The 16,888-nt window shown below is 36.9% G+C and overlaps 1 protein-coding gene across 2 annotated transcripts in view; it reads right to left on the bottom strand.

The window, feature by feature from the left end:
* Positions 1 to 3,902: 3,902 nt before the first annotated feature.
* CPLX1 (complexin 1) overlaps positions 3,903 to 16,888 on the bottom strand; it is a 603,685-nt gene continuing 590,699 nt past the window's right edge. For both annotated transcript variants that reach the window (XM_044064292.1, XM_044064293.1), the window contains exon 4: positions 3,903 to 5,573. In XM_044064292.1, coding sequence (XP_043920227.1) covers positions 5,376 to 5,573 — 198 coding nt within the window. In that variant the 3' untranslated portion in view covers positions 3,903 to 5,375. The remainder of the gene's footprint in view (positions 5,574 to 16,888) is intronic.

A 16,888-nucleotide genomic window follows, 5' to 3' on the forward strand; every position in this document is an offset into this window, starting at 1 on the left:
CTTTCAGGTTTTCCCTACAGTACGATATTGTGCTCAAAATACAAAAGAAACCATGATCAAAGTGAGAAGCAGACTTTTATCATGACAGAGATAAAACTAAGCTAACATTTATTTGACATTTTAGACACAAAGACATCAAAGTGACTTTGGCACAAAGGCCAGTCTCTTTTTGCACTGACTACTAGCATTCATAATAGTACGTATTGCAGTCTGATTTTATATGGCTTTCTCTAAAGATAGATGTAAGATTATGAACGTCAATATGCAGTAAGTTTACTGTGTTGCTGAAGTTGAAACTTTCAATTTAACTGAACAGAAAGGCAGTGAGTCAATATAAGCATTAAAGTTACACAATGTGCACATATATCACATCTTTGTGTTATACAGTAAAATCAAATAAAATAGCTCATACCTGAGATTAAACATATTAACAGGTGATCAAAAAATAACTACATGCATAAAATTCAGTAGCAGATAGGAATGACCAAAGTAACAATTAAGAAAAAAAGAGTCTTTGGTTTTCTCAAAATAATATAAAAATCAATTAAAATGTACTTTATAGACACCACATTTGTGGATATTCAGTAAGAATATGCAATATGCAGCGATAACCACATTCATAAAATAATGTATGTCTGAGTACATATTGCTCAGGTATTGACATGATAGTTCAATAAAACAGAATAAGTGACAAACCACTATTTTTGTGCTTGCAGATTTTCTGCGTGTGAGATTCGTATTCCATAAAAGACAAACTAGAGGATATCTTGGTTTTCCTCGTGCCTCATTTCAAAGATTCTGTATGCTGCCAAGGACATGCCAAAAGCAGTGACCATAATTGCTTGGGGATTGTATATAGTGCGTCTCTGATGTGGTGTGACAAATCAATGAAAATCACATGAATACAGAGTCTCTGAAGAGTAATAAGCTGTAGGTCATAAAGCTAACATGTCAAATTTATGTAATTTCCAATAAAAGTATTTCAGAAATACTGACATAGTTCATAATTAAGCAAAATAACTTTGTAGTTTGCCTTCAGGAGAATGACATTTGATTCTTGGCACTGAGCATATTAAGTTACTTGAGTTGCTTTTTTAGCAGGTCCAATTTCATATTTTACTCTGCAATCAGATATAACACCAGATAGCAGTATTTTCTGAGTATTCTTCAAAATGAATCTGTGATCGTATATTTGAGAGGTCTAGCCTACCAAAGAAACGTGCAAAATGAACTGATACATTTTGCATTTCTGAAGTGATATGTATATGGTACCGCATGCATCACAAGGACTTGAAAACAAGGACTAGAGTATCAGGGGCTATTTTCTTTTTACGCAAAACAAATTATTTAGCAAAAAAAACATAACTAGAAAAATGACGGTCAGCCAATAACGTGTCTCTAAAAGACAAAATGGCATAATTCACTATAACTAAAACCGTGGGATGGGCAATCCCATATACTTCTGTGACTCTTAGACATAAGGAAGCCTTGATGTCTGTGATGCTCATTTCCAGCATTTCTTTACAAATTGTAGATGATTATGATCAATAATTCCATTGACTTTGGCAAGTGTTTCTGCACATAATGTGAACATTAAAATAAACAGATGCTGTAAGTTAAAGGATCATAACTTTTTTCTTTACGTATACCATTTGATGCACTTTTTTTTTTATTTCATTTGCTGGCCACATTTAAAAGACTTAAGAAGACACAGTCAAGTTTACCTACATCTATCGCAAAAATTTGTTTAAGTGTTATTATATCCAGAGTTATGATTTCAGGGTAACTGTACATTTTTCCCAAAAAGAAATGTAAGAATTAGAGAAATTCAAAAATAGTTTTTTTTTTTTCAGAAGTAGAACTATGAATTCAATATGGAAAAGAGAAAGACAAATACATTTTTGCAAATCTCCTTGGAAATTATAATAATAAAGTGTGTTGGGGATAAAAACTGTGAGAGGAAAAATTACTCCCTGCATAAAAGTCTGATGACAGATAATGACCTTTGGGAAGTTCAGAACTCTACATTGCAAGTCTTTAAACTCTGAAATATTACGCACATTTCTAAACTTTCAGTGGTGAAGTATGAAAATCACTGTTACACTTTAAGTAGTTGTTGCAGGGAACCAAACTCGCTCCTTGATGACAAAGGCTGCAACCTTGACACCCACCACCTTTACTTATATACACACTAACTCTGAGACTGCTGTACCTTGCACATGGAAAAACTCACTGAGATAGAGAAATTTCAGACTTAGTTTATATTTCTCCTTAAAAGCAATTAATTTCTTAAGAGTCTCAGGATTCCACCTATTGGGCTGTAAACATACAATGGGAGCTCATTTTGGAGAAATGCCCCTTCTCAGTCTCCTGTTTGCTAGATTGTGCATTATCTTTGAAATATTTATACTTTGTTATATATAAATTTTACTCAAGTGTACCTGCACAATTTCAGAAAACAGTAATGTACGCTACAAAATGAAAAAAACACTTTGATCTGTTTTGCTAAACTAACAGAAATGTATTTTGAGAGGTCTTGATTTTTTATCAGAGAAAACTCAGTTTTACAACTTTTCAAAATGTAGGTATTTCAAGGTGCTTTTCAAACTATTGATTTAATTTATAAATTATATGAATGCATGAGCTTTTACAACTCAGCTACATTCCTACCTTTCCTCTAACAGGAAATGCAACTGCACTCTCCCCACCTAGCCTAATAATCAATCCACCCCTTCAACTCCTAACTAACTCTGAGTACAAGCTAACCTAAAATAAATGTACATATTGTAAATAACATAATTGTACATATTATAAATAACCCAACCCACTTTTTTTTCTCTCTTTTTCTTCTAAGTCTTTATTCTCCCTCTCAATTAAGCTACCACTGCCTCCCTAAATATTTAGATACTATGTAACAAAATAATTTATTCCTGTTCTCTAGCATGAAATAAAATTGTAATTGTGTATTCTTTACTATGATTGTATATGTAACTAAACTATGTAATGCAGAGCTTTTCAACCCCGGGCCTCCACTGAAAATGGGCTCCCTGAGCCCAGTGGTCCTCCCCGGTCATCAAACTGGAAAAAATAAATAATAAAAATAAATAATAGGTAATAGTCTGTTGACCCAGTCTAAATGCATGCATCAAATGTATAAAGATGGTAATTCCATATATTTCTGGTGATAACTAGCACTGATCATCATTGCAGATAGACATGGGATATAGTAACATACATTTTCATTAAGATCTGAAAAATTCATTATAGTGTACAGATTCATGGTACTAAAATATTGTAGCTTTATATGCAAAGTTTTTGCATATAATGTTGTACTAGGACAACTTTTAGCACCAGTTAATCCTCATTCAGTTTTAAATATGATTTGGTGTGACAGTGTGCATGTGTCTCCCTGTGAATATAGTTGTGCTTCTTCAGTTTTACAAATGATTTGACGTAATAATGTGCATGCATGTGTGCGATCATGCTTTCGTGTGTGTGTGTGTGTCTGTGTGTGTGTGTGTGCACGTGTATGTGTTGAAGAGAGAGAGATTGAGAGGATGAGCAAGATATATACATAAATGTGTATGCATTTATATAAATATGTATGTGTGTGTGTGTGTGTGTGTGTGTGTGTGTGTGTGTGTGTGTGTGTGTGTGTGTGTGCGTGCGCACACGTGCATAAGATATATGCATTTATATCCATAATTATGTACATACATGAGTATATTAACTCAAATTTAAATATTGTTTACAATGACATTGGCAAAAATCCACTGAATGTACACTTAGTAGAACATTCAGTAAAATTCAGAAATGCTTTTTTTAGGGGGCAAACCTGTGCAACTTTTATATACCAACGCTGAGGTCACACAGCAGTAGGGAAAAGAAAAAAACTCCCTAAACCCCACTGTCACACATTCTCACAATAACTCCATTTGTGCACATTCAACCAATTGTGAACTAATTATAAAACTGACCAAATTCACACATCGACAAAAGAAGCATTGGAACAAACAAACCGTATACATATATCTATAAGGAATAACACACAGACAAATGAATTGTTGAGGCATGTACCTAGGCTGTTGTGAACTGCTTAACAAATATAGGATGACTTTATTTTTGGTTTTAGGGTGATTTTCAGAGGGACATATTTTATATGTGTGTTAATATTTTGTTAGCCAATCAGATTGCTGTTTTTTTCAGGTGTGTGTGTGTGTGTGTGTGTGTGTGTGTGTGTGTGTGTGTGTGTGTGTGTGTGTGTAAATAAAATCACACAAAACACATGCACTTATATTGCAGAATTTTCCTGTTGTTCTTACTCTGCCCTTATTTGCCACTCTCTGTCAATGATTCTGAGTATGTACTGTGCAATACACTGCTGTATATTTTGTAAACTCAATTTATAGGTTTAAAAAATATTAAAAGTGGGCATCTTATACACAAGGAAAAAGTCTGTTATTATTACGAGCCACACAATAATAATGATTGATAATATTCTGTATCAATGCTCATGTGTAGTAGAATTTACAATGGCTTCTCTTCTGAGAACAAAAAAAAAAAGTTATGTGCACATAAAATGTGATACACTGCACAGCAGCAAAATTAATCAACAAATCTGGGCTAATAGCTGTGCATGGTATTGCACTGTTTTAGCTTTGTGTTTGTGGCTCATCTATTATTGTTTTTGTTAACCTGATACCAAATGTTGTGAGAACTTGATTGTCCATGACTGTGTTATCTGAAGCTGTTTTAAAAGTTAGCTTTGTGATCTCTAGTGCTTACATTTTCAACCATGCAACTCACGCTGCAAGGCACTTTTTCTCCCCAGAGCATTCCCTTCCTGACCTGGAAAAATTTCCTCACCTGGTAAAAGCATGGCTGATTGCACTGAAATTAAGCTGGAAACAAAATTTGTTATATCATCATTGCCTTCATCCATGTTAGTGTGCTGAACTACTCATGAGAGCACTGTGTTGCATAAAGGGAAAGCAAGTAATATTGTGTTCTCCAGTTTGGGGGCAAGCCAAGAACTGATGAAGATTTGAAGACCAATGAAAACAGATGTTTGTTCATGTTAAAACAAAAATACCTTCTCTGTGAATTATTTAAATTAAACAAAAAAGCATATTTTTAATATGCTGTGTGCAGCTTTTCCTTTAACATATTACTATGGCTTATATTGAGATTTTTCATCTGCCAGTCATAATCTTTACATCAGTTCAGAGGTTATATGACTATTTACAAGAGGAGTAGGTGAATCTGGTTGAGGAAAGTGAGGTTGGTAAAAGGTGAACAGTATAATTCTCCATCTGCAACCAAAACGTCTTTTACCTTATGATTATTTAAAAAGAAAAAAGTTCAGTATGCATTCATTATTTTTTAAACATATCTTGAAGTGGGCCAGGAAGATATTTAATGACAGTATCAAGAATGCTTTCTTCTTCTTCTTCTGGCTCGTCACCGCATCCTGGTGGTATTGCTTTCTTTGGCCGTGTCAGGCTGCCTTCTGCTGCAGCCTCCATTGCACCTTGGGCCTCTGCTTCCTTCTCTTCCCTTTTCTTTATTCCATACTGCAGATGAAGACGAAGAGAGTGAGAGGCAGATCAGTTAGTCATTGGTGAACCTCTTTCAAAACAAATGGTTTACAAATACTCATCTTTAAAAAATGAACACAAATCCTTTGTACTGCATGCTGGTTCTCAATGATGTTTTGCAGTTGAAAAAAATGTATTTGAATAGAACAATTTATTTTAAAGCTGCAAAATATGATACAAATATATAAACATGACAAAGCAAGTAATGTGCTTTGCACTTGACTCAATTTGTTTTACAAGAACAGCTCAGAATCATGTTAAGTTGGCAAAAGCATTTAGTGCAAATGCAGTTCACATGAACAAAAAAACATGGAAAGCTCCTATCAGTTAAAAATTATAAAATAACATTTTTACAGGGAGGCAATTCCACTGTACTCCCAATGTTGGAGGAGATCCCCTCCCATACTCCCCGTTGTATATACACTGACTCATCAGTTGTGCAACATCTGAAAAAAGAACAACCACAGTAAATTCTTAAAGTAGGTTTTGGAGATGTTTATTCATGCAAATGCCATTTGGCAGATTGACTGGTCCCCAAATGCACAAATGTTTGTTTGTTTATTATGGATATACTTTATCAAGTAAAGATGATATTTAGTTGTTATATTGCTGGAAATCAGTTCAATGCATGCAGTGCATTTTATACGGTATTGCATAATTAAGTTTTACATTTTAAATGGACTGAAATTAATGTTTTTTTTTCAGAAAATTCATTTGTACCCTCCTGAGACCACACATTTAATAGATTGAGTTGACTTGTTCTGGTGCAATCCACAAGTGTCATGTTTGGTATTATACTAAAATTACTCTTCTGACTTATTACAATACTTTCTTTTTCATGAAAATATTTCTTATGGACCACGAATATATTTCTGTAATGACTAATAGAGTGTCTATTCTTTGGACTCATGAAGGAAAATCTGCATTACAGGAATTGCTATGTTATATAATCTTTGCTAACTTCAAATTATCTGCACCGTGTGCATCAAACATGTCTTGATCTTGCTACTGACCCTTAGCTACTTTCTTGTGAGTTTAGATTTAATTATTTGGTTAGTTAGTTAGTTAGTTAGTTAATTAATTAATTAATTAATTAATTAATTAATTAATTAGTTAGTTAACTTAGAATTGATATTTAAACTTTCCAAATATGCATGATGTCAGTGTCATAAGCTCTTCTATAAATCATGTGTTCAAATGTATGTTAATAAGAAACAAAAACAAAAAATAATAAAATAAGGGTGATAAAACATATTTAGCAAAGAAATGAATAAACAGACCATCCATATCCTTTATCCTTGTGTGCCTAGGCAAAGATTTATAGATGTCTGTTGAAATTCCAAACACTATAATGAAGAACTTTGGAAAAGTGGAAGTACGTGTGGAAATTCTGGGGAATATAATCTAAGTGAGAGGTTGTGGTACCTTTGAGTATCCATGCTCATCTTGTGTAGAACAATACTAGAGTTAGCATAAGTAAGTAACTGGGAGAACATACCTCACCACTACAGGGACAGGAGTGCAAGGGTTTGAATTCCCCAGCAAACAAGCCTGAAAATATTGCAGTGAGTTAAACAATCTATTTTTTTTTACTGTTGGAATCACAACTTAGCTTAAGGGATGCAACTTACACTATGTACCTCACCCCCTTGATAATGAATCAATATTCATGAAAGAGTGAGGCTGGTGTTATAAAGCATGGGTGTCCAATGTCAGTAGATCTGTAAGCAGTGTATTTGCTGATGATGTAGTTTAACAAACAGTATCTGTCTAAGGTAGCATTGCACTGATTCATAATTATTTAATGAACACTACATGTCTGATGGATGAAACATCAAAAAACACTGAAAGACACTTTCAGTAAACATGAACTGAAGTTTTTTGCAAGTCCCCCAGCACTACCCATATGAGGGGAGAACCCTACATATTCCCATATTTTATATATACCAATTCCATAGTCATACGATACTGTAAAAAGGGCAATACCACATGTTCACACAAAGTTGCTTTCAATGATAAAGCTATCACTCTTTGTCAGTCGGCCAAACAAAGTTCATCACAAACATGGTTCCCATTGTATTGGGTATTTGGCTCTATGCTTAGATAGAACCATGTACAAAATGAATGAGGAGGAATTTTTGTTCAAATTCATTATATACCTCATTAGAATATGAAGTAAGTGGTCTTGGGTGGCTGGAGTGGCAATAAATGGCACAAGAGATACTGGATTATGAGCATCAACTTTATGGAGATCAGAAACTAGCAATGAGCCAGAAGGTAGGCTAAGTGAGTAAGGGAGATGGACAGACAGAGAGATTCCTGCTGCATACATTGCATGGGATGAGTAGTTGCATAGCCATTCTTATAAATAAAATTAGGCAGGAAGCTGGACACTGAAAGAATGGGTCAACTGAGCTAGAGACACCAATCGCCTTTCAAGTGGTAGATGGGTCAGGATGAGGACATTGTTAACAGGAAAGGTGAGGAATGAGGTAAGGTGCCCCAGCTGTCACAGAAGCAGGGTAATTCTGATATGTGTGCGGTTACTTTCATTTAAGCAAAGATACATTGACTTCAGCAATAATGGGTGGCACTGAGCTGTCTGATTAACATTTTGTTGCACAAGTCAGTGAACTGCAGACATTACCAGTATGCAAAGCAAAGATTGGTATGAATCCCACTTACTACCACTAGGCAGATGGTTGTTAGTGGTCTATGAGAAAATTTGAGTACTGGGAAGGTTGCATTTTTAAGGCATATTTTACCAGCATCTTCGCAACCAGGTATCACTTTAACCAGTCGTTAACTTCCACCAATGCTATCTATTTAAGGGATCTTTACAGAGCATTAATGTAGTGGCTGGAGCTGTCCTGAGAAAGGGAAATGGACTACTGGCTTTCCCCTGGGACACTGTGTGCTGTTATTTTTCAAAACACATTTTTATTTCAGCTAAAAGGGGCACTTTTGCTGCAGAAGGGGACACTCATGTTTAAGCATATCAGTAGTTCTCCAAGCTCAGTTGCCCTGCTCCTTATGCACAAAACCTTTTTAAAACACCTTTATGGAATTATCACTTGTGACACAGGCAAATTTACATTTATACAAAAGTAATCAAACTTTATTAAATTAACATTAACAAACATCATACTTCACATATATTGCTATATATCATATAACCTATGCAACATTACATAAGTTATTCAAGTACTGACCCTTTTTAAACAAGAAACATCTTTATTAAACCAGCACTTATGACATAAGCTATCATACATTTATATAAATAAAAATGAAACACACAGACACAATCCTAGTTGCAAGCATTTTACATCACAAACCATACTGAATAACTACCAGTTGCAAATATTATAAATCGCTTATAATCTACCCAATCATTTCCAGTGAAACATTAAATAGCTCACTTAAGTCCTGCCTTCTTTTAAACCTCATTCCTCCCCTTTATGTATTGTTCCCACAATTCACATTTTCCTATGTAGTTTCTACCCTTTTCTAAAGATCTCAGTTCCAGTTGTTTTATTTCTGTTACCATATTTACTACTTCTACAAAACTTGTATTCAGATTCTAGAATGCTCCGTATTCTTTACTAGGTACTGCCATGATGCTGCAAGTAATTTAAGAACAGGTGGGATTCTAAAAGATTGTCACATGAGCTATGCAAATTGTTAACAGTGCAGTGCTCATGATTCCTACACAATGCAGTGCTTCACTGTGCTCTTATGTATTTAAGTAACCACATTCCCTATGCTGGTACCATACCATGTCTGCATGCTGATACAGCCTGACTGCATGCAACACATTAGGAGTTTTACATGTGGATGGCGGACGTCCGTGTGGTCCACTGTTCCTGACTCTAGTATATAAGAATGAGCAGCACAGTTCAGAAACTTACTAATCTGCATTATACTGTCTCTACCGATTCACACATAATAAAGTTCACTTACATCTCTTTTTTTTACTCTGTGAAGTCCTCTCATGTTATAAGCACTTAATGAGCCATATTTGTAGTAGTAAAAGCTGTATGTGATGAATTAGTTCAAGTGCTGGTGTGTTTGACTGGTTTGGGGGGCTTACTAGACTAACAAGCATTGTTGCCTCACAGCAAGAGGTTCTCCTGTTCGATTCTCGGCTGAGTGCCATCTGTGTGGAGTCTGCATGTCCTCCCTGTGGTCGAGTGGCCTCCAAAAGACATGTGTGAATGGGGTGCCTTCGCTGAAGGTCAGGTGTCGGGCTGGCAACTCGGCACCATAAAAATCTACTACCAATCATTAGCGGACCGAAGTTCCGCTGTGGCAACCCCTAACCGGGAAAAGCTGAAAAGACAATCAACGAGACTAACAAGTATCTCTCCAAATGGGTGTGGAAACCATTCTGCTGGTGTATCTGAACAACTGTGATGTAGCTCAGTAACTGTGGGCAGCCCAGATGGGCAGTTGAACTAATTTGCTTTCTGCTCTGTGTGTGGTAACACCTTAACAGCTATGCACAAAGCTGTCTCAGAATCAGGAGTTATGCTTTCCCTGCGCTTCTTTGTGACCTAATACCATGCAGTGCAGCCAGTGTCTCTAAATTTCACCATCACTGGCATGTAAAATGATTGAGTCAATAAATATTTTGAATGGGGTTTTTGGCTAAACTTGAAATGTTCTGCAGACTGATTGTCTAATGCTTACCTATGAAGCAACCATGGGACCAGATGACATCCCAGGCTGTGTACTGCATGAACTACAAAATGAACTAGCACCTCACCTAAGTGTCACGTTTAATCATAGCCTCACCTCAGGCTTAGTGCCCACTGAGTGGCGCACAGCTACAGTTATCCCACTCCACAAGGGGGGATCCACCTTGGATCCCGGGAACTACTGCCCCATCACTCTGATGAGCCTGATCTACAAGGCCACAGAACGTATTATCATGGAACTTATAAACAAAGACATTGGCAACCTTCAAACACTGGACCCCACCCAGTTTGGGTTTGTGAAGGGCCGATCTTGTCTCCTGAACCTGACTGACTACTTTGAATCAGTCTCCAGAGCCATGGATGAGGGTAAGGCAGTCCACACAGCCTATCTGGACCTCACCAAGGCCTTTGACACCATCCCCCACTCTGGAATCATAGATAAACTTAGTAAGCTGGGCATTAATCCCTACATCACTCGATGGGTTGCCAACTGGCTTACTGACAGAACCCACACTGTAGAAGTAGCTGACTCCAAATCCAGCTCCAGACAAGTGACAAGTGGTGTACCTCAGGGTTCAGTCCTGGGACCACTCTTGTTTGGTATCTACTTCTCTGAAGTACAGGCCAATTCTAAGGGACTCTGGCTAACAAAGCTCACAGCTGACTGCAAACTGGGAGCCATTACTGAAAATCCAAATGATGTGGATACTCTACAAAAGGGCCTTACAGAAACAGATGCTTGGTGCCAGAGCCATGGGCTCAAGCTCAATGCCAAGAAATGTATAGTTATCCCCTTTGGGAAAAAACATGTACCCGTGAATTACCACATAGGTGGCAGTACACTAAACACCAAAAGTGTGATAAGAGACTTAGCGACACAGGTGGACAGTGGTTTCACCTTAGATAACCACATCACCACAACAGTCAGAAAATCCTTTTATGTGGCACACCTCATCAATAAGGGCTTTTCATCCAGAAAAAAGGAGGTCATTGTCTCACTGTACTCATCCCTCATTAGACCCATTATAGAATACAATGCCCCATTTGGTATGTACCTCTCAAGACACCTGCAACAACTGGAAAGGCCACAGAAATACCTCACTAAAAGAATCATAGGCCTAAAGAAGATGCCCTATGCTGACCACTTTAAAAAATTCCAGCTATACTCTGTCGCATATCATCTACTCAGAGGTGATCTCTGCTTAACATACAAGGCCATGTCAAACCCAAAGCTTTTGGACATGCTACACTTAAAGAAATCCCAATCCCCCAGAGCCACATGCTCCAGGAATCTAAACCTTGTCATCACAATAAACAAAACATGCTGGAGGGATAGGTTCCTGACCCAGAGACTCCCCTGACTGTCCATACATGTCAAGCAGAGTGCCTCTTTGGCCCTCTTCAAAAGGAACCTTGACGATTGGATGGGAGAAAGGAAATTCACCCTGAGGATCACATCAGTCACCCTGCTAGACAGGGGTCCAGGGAAGTAAATAGTGTGGGAAGAAATAGCCATCTAATTGTTATGACTACGCGTGTAAAAGTCCTAGGGCTGATAGACTAGTACCAACCTATGAACCTGTGAAGCTATAAAACAGACAGACTGAAGATAATTAATAATAATAACACAACAGCATGTAATATTTATAAACAAAATGAAGAAGGTAGACCAAACACCACGAATATTATAGATGCTTTAATTCATTTAAAATGCCACCAATGCACGCTTCATCAGACAAGTTTAAAATATAACAGTGAATCATACCTTTATATATCTTGTAGCAGCAACTCTTAATAAGTTAATTAGACAATTAATTGAATCATTAGGTTCTTAAAGTCAAACCATTTAAAAATATATGTGCCTTAAACAATGGTACGGTGTTGAGTCAACGAAGTGAACTTGAAGTCACATATTAAACAGCCATTACATTAAGGCATATGACATATGATTTATCATCACATTGATTGATGCCACAGATGAACAAGCTTGACTTCCCATATTATACCAACTATATCCATGTAGGTAAAATAATTGCTTTATATTTGTTTGCTTCCTTTTAAATAGCAAAATGAGACACGATCTGTTTTATTTTTTTCCTAGAAAGGTATATTCAAATTGGAATAGCTAACAGTGACATTACTTGCTAGTAGCAGATCATGGTGTGCAAAATGACTAAGTCCCCAGCTTTAAACCTATGCCTGCTGTTACCTCTTTCCCAGCTTTTGTTTATTTATTTGTTTAAGTATGTACATGTGTATTAATGTATATATGCATAAATGTATCTATTAGTCAGGTGGCTAGACTAATTCAACGACTGTTCAGCTTCAGTCTAGGCCCAGAGGAGCAGGTAATATAATTAACATCAGACATTATAAACCTACATAAATCAACTAAGATGCATAATACTGACAAGATGCATAGCAAATAGTCATCTGCGTATGTAACATTTTTGAGTATTCAAAATTGCAGAAGCTTGGTTACAGATGTAAAGGAAGTTTCAACTGAAAATGAGAAGAATATGGAAGGTATAAGAAAGAAGAGCATAGATAATTAGGATTACCACCTGTCCTGCTTTACACAGGAGAGGACAGTCCCTATTTGGACAGCTGTGGCCTGTAAGAAAACAAAGAAGTAAATGTCTTGAGATTTTAGAAGAAAGTCTATTTTCTCAATTTCCTATAATTGTTCGGTAAAACATTTTCTTTTTTTATCTGAAATACCCTAGTGTTATATGAAACAACAGAAACAACTTAAATTCTACAATCTTGATATTTTATTTTGACAAAAAATGAAGTATAGCCCTTTGCACTGAATGAAGGTATGTTTTCCCTGTAAAATCTCATACTTCATACAAAATGTCCCACATTGAGCATGTGAAAAGGAGGCAACCCTATAGATAATTTTATGCAAGGAATGCTATGAATAACTGTTCATCCTTGTGTCTTCAGTGATATTATTCAGTTATAAGGGAAAGAGTTCCATTTATTTAATTTTGCAATATATAACTTCAATTTATTCTATAACAGAGAAAGTCTGTTGGTCCTAGTAATTTCTGTATGCTTACTATCTCCCAGAATTTGAGGCTAGCTTGGTGAAACCTTTTTCTTAAATAGTTACTGAATCCTTTTCAAACAATCTTGGCAGAGTGGAATATCGTAAGTGGGCAATCATGTTACATGACTTTGTTGTTACAACAGAGTAAGAAGGAAAGTTAGTTAACATGACAGTTGTTGGACCACTAGCTGTGCAGCCTATGAGATGGTGAGAGGGATCTCATGATGAGAACTCTTCCAAAACCTAAATGAGAAATAAGACAGGATGGAAGGTATGAAACAGTCTGTACCAGTGTGGTGTGCATATGTTTGTCTGTGTACAGACATACGCATGTGTGTATGAGTTACCTTCACCATAACCTTAAAACTTTATTTTCCATTCCCTGCAATTCTGGGGTGGATGAAACACCGTGGGAATCAATTAATCCACCCCCTTCTGACATTATACCAGACTGACCCTCATGCCTATCCACACTGGGTCTACCAGCCACTTCATGCCCCCCCTTAGACTTATCCAGTATCTCATTCAGACTGGCCATAAATCCGAGGCTACAGGTCTTGGCACATCAGAGCTCCCTTCCAAAGGGGGTCTTAACTTATGCCCTACCCTTTCCCCTCACGTTTGTGGTAGAAGGGTATGGTCGGTGGGTGGGCATACAGTGTGTGTTAATGGCATATTGCTCCACCTTTGCAGCAGTTCAGCTAGGCACACTTTCCACCCAATGATCATGCATCCACTAGCGACAACCCTGGCCCCCACCAAGGACCATTGCCAACAGATGCCCACATTCCATCCCCTGGGATGGACATGCTGATTCCCCTCTGCCATTCAGTCACCTGAGGCACTAATCAAACCCAGGACACCTAGGTCATAGCCAGGGCTTCTATGCAGTAATAAGATAATTTTGTCAGATCACGCTTCATCTTTTTTTTTTTTTAATATCTTTCTTTGCTACTTCACATATCTCATATAGCTGGAGCATGTTTGTCTGGCATGTAATATTAACATACATATCATTATGCTATCAAAGTGTTGAGCTGTAGATGCCACCTTTACAGGCATGGTTATGACCATGTTCTAAGTGTGGGCACAGATGTAAAATAACTTTGGAGAAGAGCATGATGGATGTATGCTGCAGTGATAGATAAACCTGCATCTTTTGATGTATTTTGGTTCCACTGTGTTTCATTCTTAAATGTACTTCTCTTAGCACATGAAATTATAAATGCACCTGTAATAATCCAGAGGAAGCCCTCTGCAAAGGCACTGCTGGAATCAGAGAAGTAGAAGGAGAGCATTAGCTCTTATTTGGGACTAGAACCCAAAGCCTCCAGTATACTGTGTCACTGCCATAGACCTAACAAGAGCCTCTGGATGGGTAGATAGGTGTTGAGTTTTCCTTTAAGAGCCTTATCATTTTAGCTGAGAACCACCCCCACCCCCCAGTATGGAGATAAAGGTCAGACTACAAACATACACACATACAAATATTACAAAGGTCCTTTGCTTATGCACTGTTGAAATTACAGAAGTAAAAGGATAGCATTAGCTTTTATTTAGGATTAGAACCCAAAACCTCCAGAATATCATGCTGGTCTCACTGTTGTTGTCATAAAAGATCAGTGAAAGACTATTCTGGTCTGTTTCTTTTTTGATAATAACTAATTATATCTCTACTGATTTTTGAAGTGTCTTTAATTTTTTTTATTTATTTATAAATAAGCCAGCAGGCCCACAAGGGTCCATTTTCAGCTCCACATGCTTTGAATAATAAAATGGAGCAAGGAATGAACAGTTTTTTTTTACTTCAGATTACAACAATATGCATGCTTTTTGACATTGTATCTGTTTGTGGACTATGCCTCTGTGTAATACCTGGAAGTAGTAACAGTATAAACATTAAAATGAATCAACTGAAATGCATTTTTCATATAAGCCGTAAAATGTTAATTTATAATACTTTTATTTTGAGAAAACATGCACATAGTACCCTGGTTAAAGATATCTTCAAGGTAACAAAAGCATCACATTTTTCAAAGAAAGTGAAATGCTTTTATCCAAAAACAAAAAAAAGCTTACCAACTCTTTTTACATTTTAATCTCCAAGAACACACAGACCGCAAGGAGTTCCACAGGAATAAACTGCTCAATCACACTGGGAATATTTTACACTTTTATTACCACACACCATGGTAGTGATACACTTTCATCTGTCTGGGCATCAGAGTTGTGATGATGTCCAGACAAATGAAAGTGTTTATCTGCCATGTTATGTTCCTGAAGAATAATAGTCATTGTGCAAAGACTGGCTTTCATTTTTTTTAACTGTTTACATTTTCTCATCCCTTTCCCTCACTACCTATGAACAACGCATACCCAGCCCCAGGAGACAGTACCAAGGACACTAAGTTATTAGAAAAAAGGAGAGGAAAGCAGCAAGTGGTAAGCTGGAAGGTATGCAACAGTGGACCAAAACTTATAAATTCAGGTTAACAAAACAATCAATTTCATTAATATATTGAAAACTACTGTTGTGAGCTTTTATTTACTCACATTGCCCATTCTAAGATATTCAGGGAAGCAACACTTGTAAATTATATTCCAAGTTAAGACTTTTATAAAGCAACATTTACTACTTACCAAGCAGAGTTGCTTCCAAATGCCTGGTGCTGTTTTGACTTAGAACCCTGTCATTTATTTAACATAGTTCTTTATACTCCTCAAAATGCATAGCCATCACCCCACCTAGCCCAATGACATGGAAGAGTAAAGTCCTGACTACATCCCAGATGACTGGTATTGGAGTAGTGGCATGGGGACTGGAGGTACTGGGTGAGAGGGATGAGAATGAGTGGTCAATACCCTCTTGTCCTTCTGGGGTGAAGGGAAGCAGCAGTGACTACCTTTCACTCATGGTAATGAGTCTGGTGGAGCTTCCATTAGAACCACTTTGCTTCTTAGCAGGAAGTTTACAAGTGCAATATTGTGCATGCATTCGTTAACTGTAGCTATTGTAATGACTGACCCAGGAAAATACAAAATCACCACAATCCCAGAAGATGACAGCACCATTCTTGGTATTTATCTTTTGCGTCTCAGTGTAACAAATGGGTAGCAGATTTTCACATGTGGGAGGAATACATTGACCACTTAGCTGTCTGAGGGAGAGATTTGATGGTCATTGTGAAGATAGAGGCCCAAAAAATAAAACAAAAGAAGAAGAAAAATGGGTATTCATTCATTTGGGCTTGCATGCATACTAAACTATCTATAATGAAACAATGACTCTCAGGAAAACCTGACTAACTAAAACATTTTTATATAGTACAAGAACACAAATGAGAAATTTCATAATTCAATACAAAAAACAATGTTTTTACAAGATATAGAACCCATCATACCAAAATGGATCTCACCAGCATGCCCTTGAACTCTAAATATACTATGTTGACAGTTGTACAAACTTGTGGAAAAGGAAAAACATTTTTCTGCTTATTCACACACCAGTTTCTAAACATACTGCCTCTGAGGATGCAAAG

This window comes from Protopterus annectens, chromosome 2.part2 (genome assembly GCF_019279795.1).
Source record: "Protopterus annectens isolate FY-2018-M chromosome 2.part2, PAN1.0, whole genome shotgun sequence".
NCBI classification, from domain to species: Eukaryota; Metazoa; Chordata; order Ceratodontiformes; family Protopteridae; genus Protopterus; species Protopterus annectens.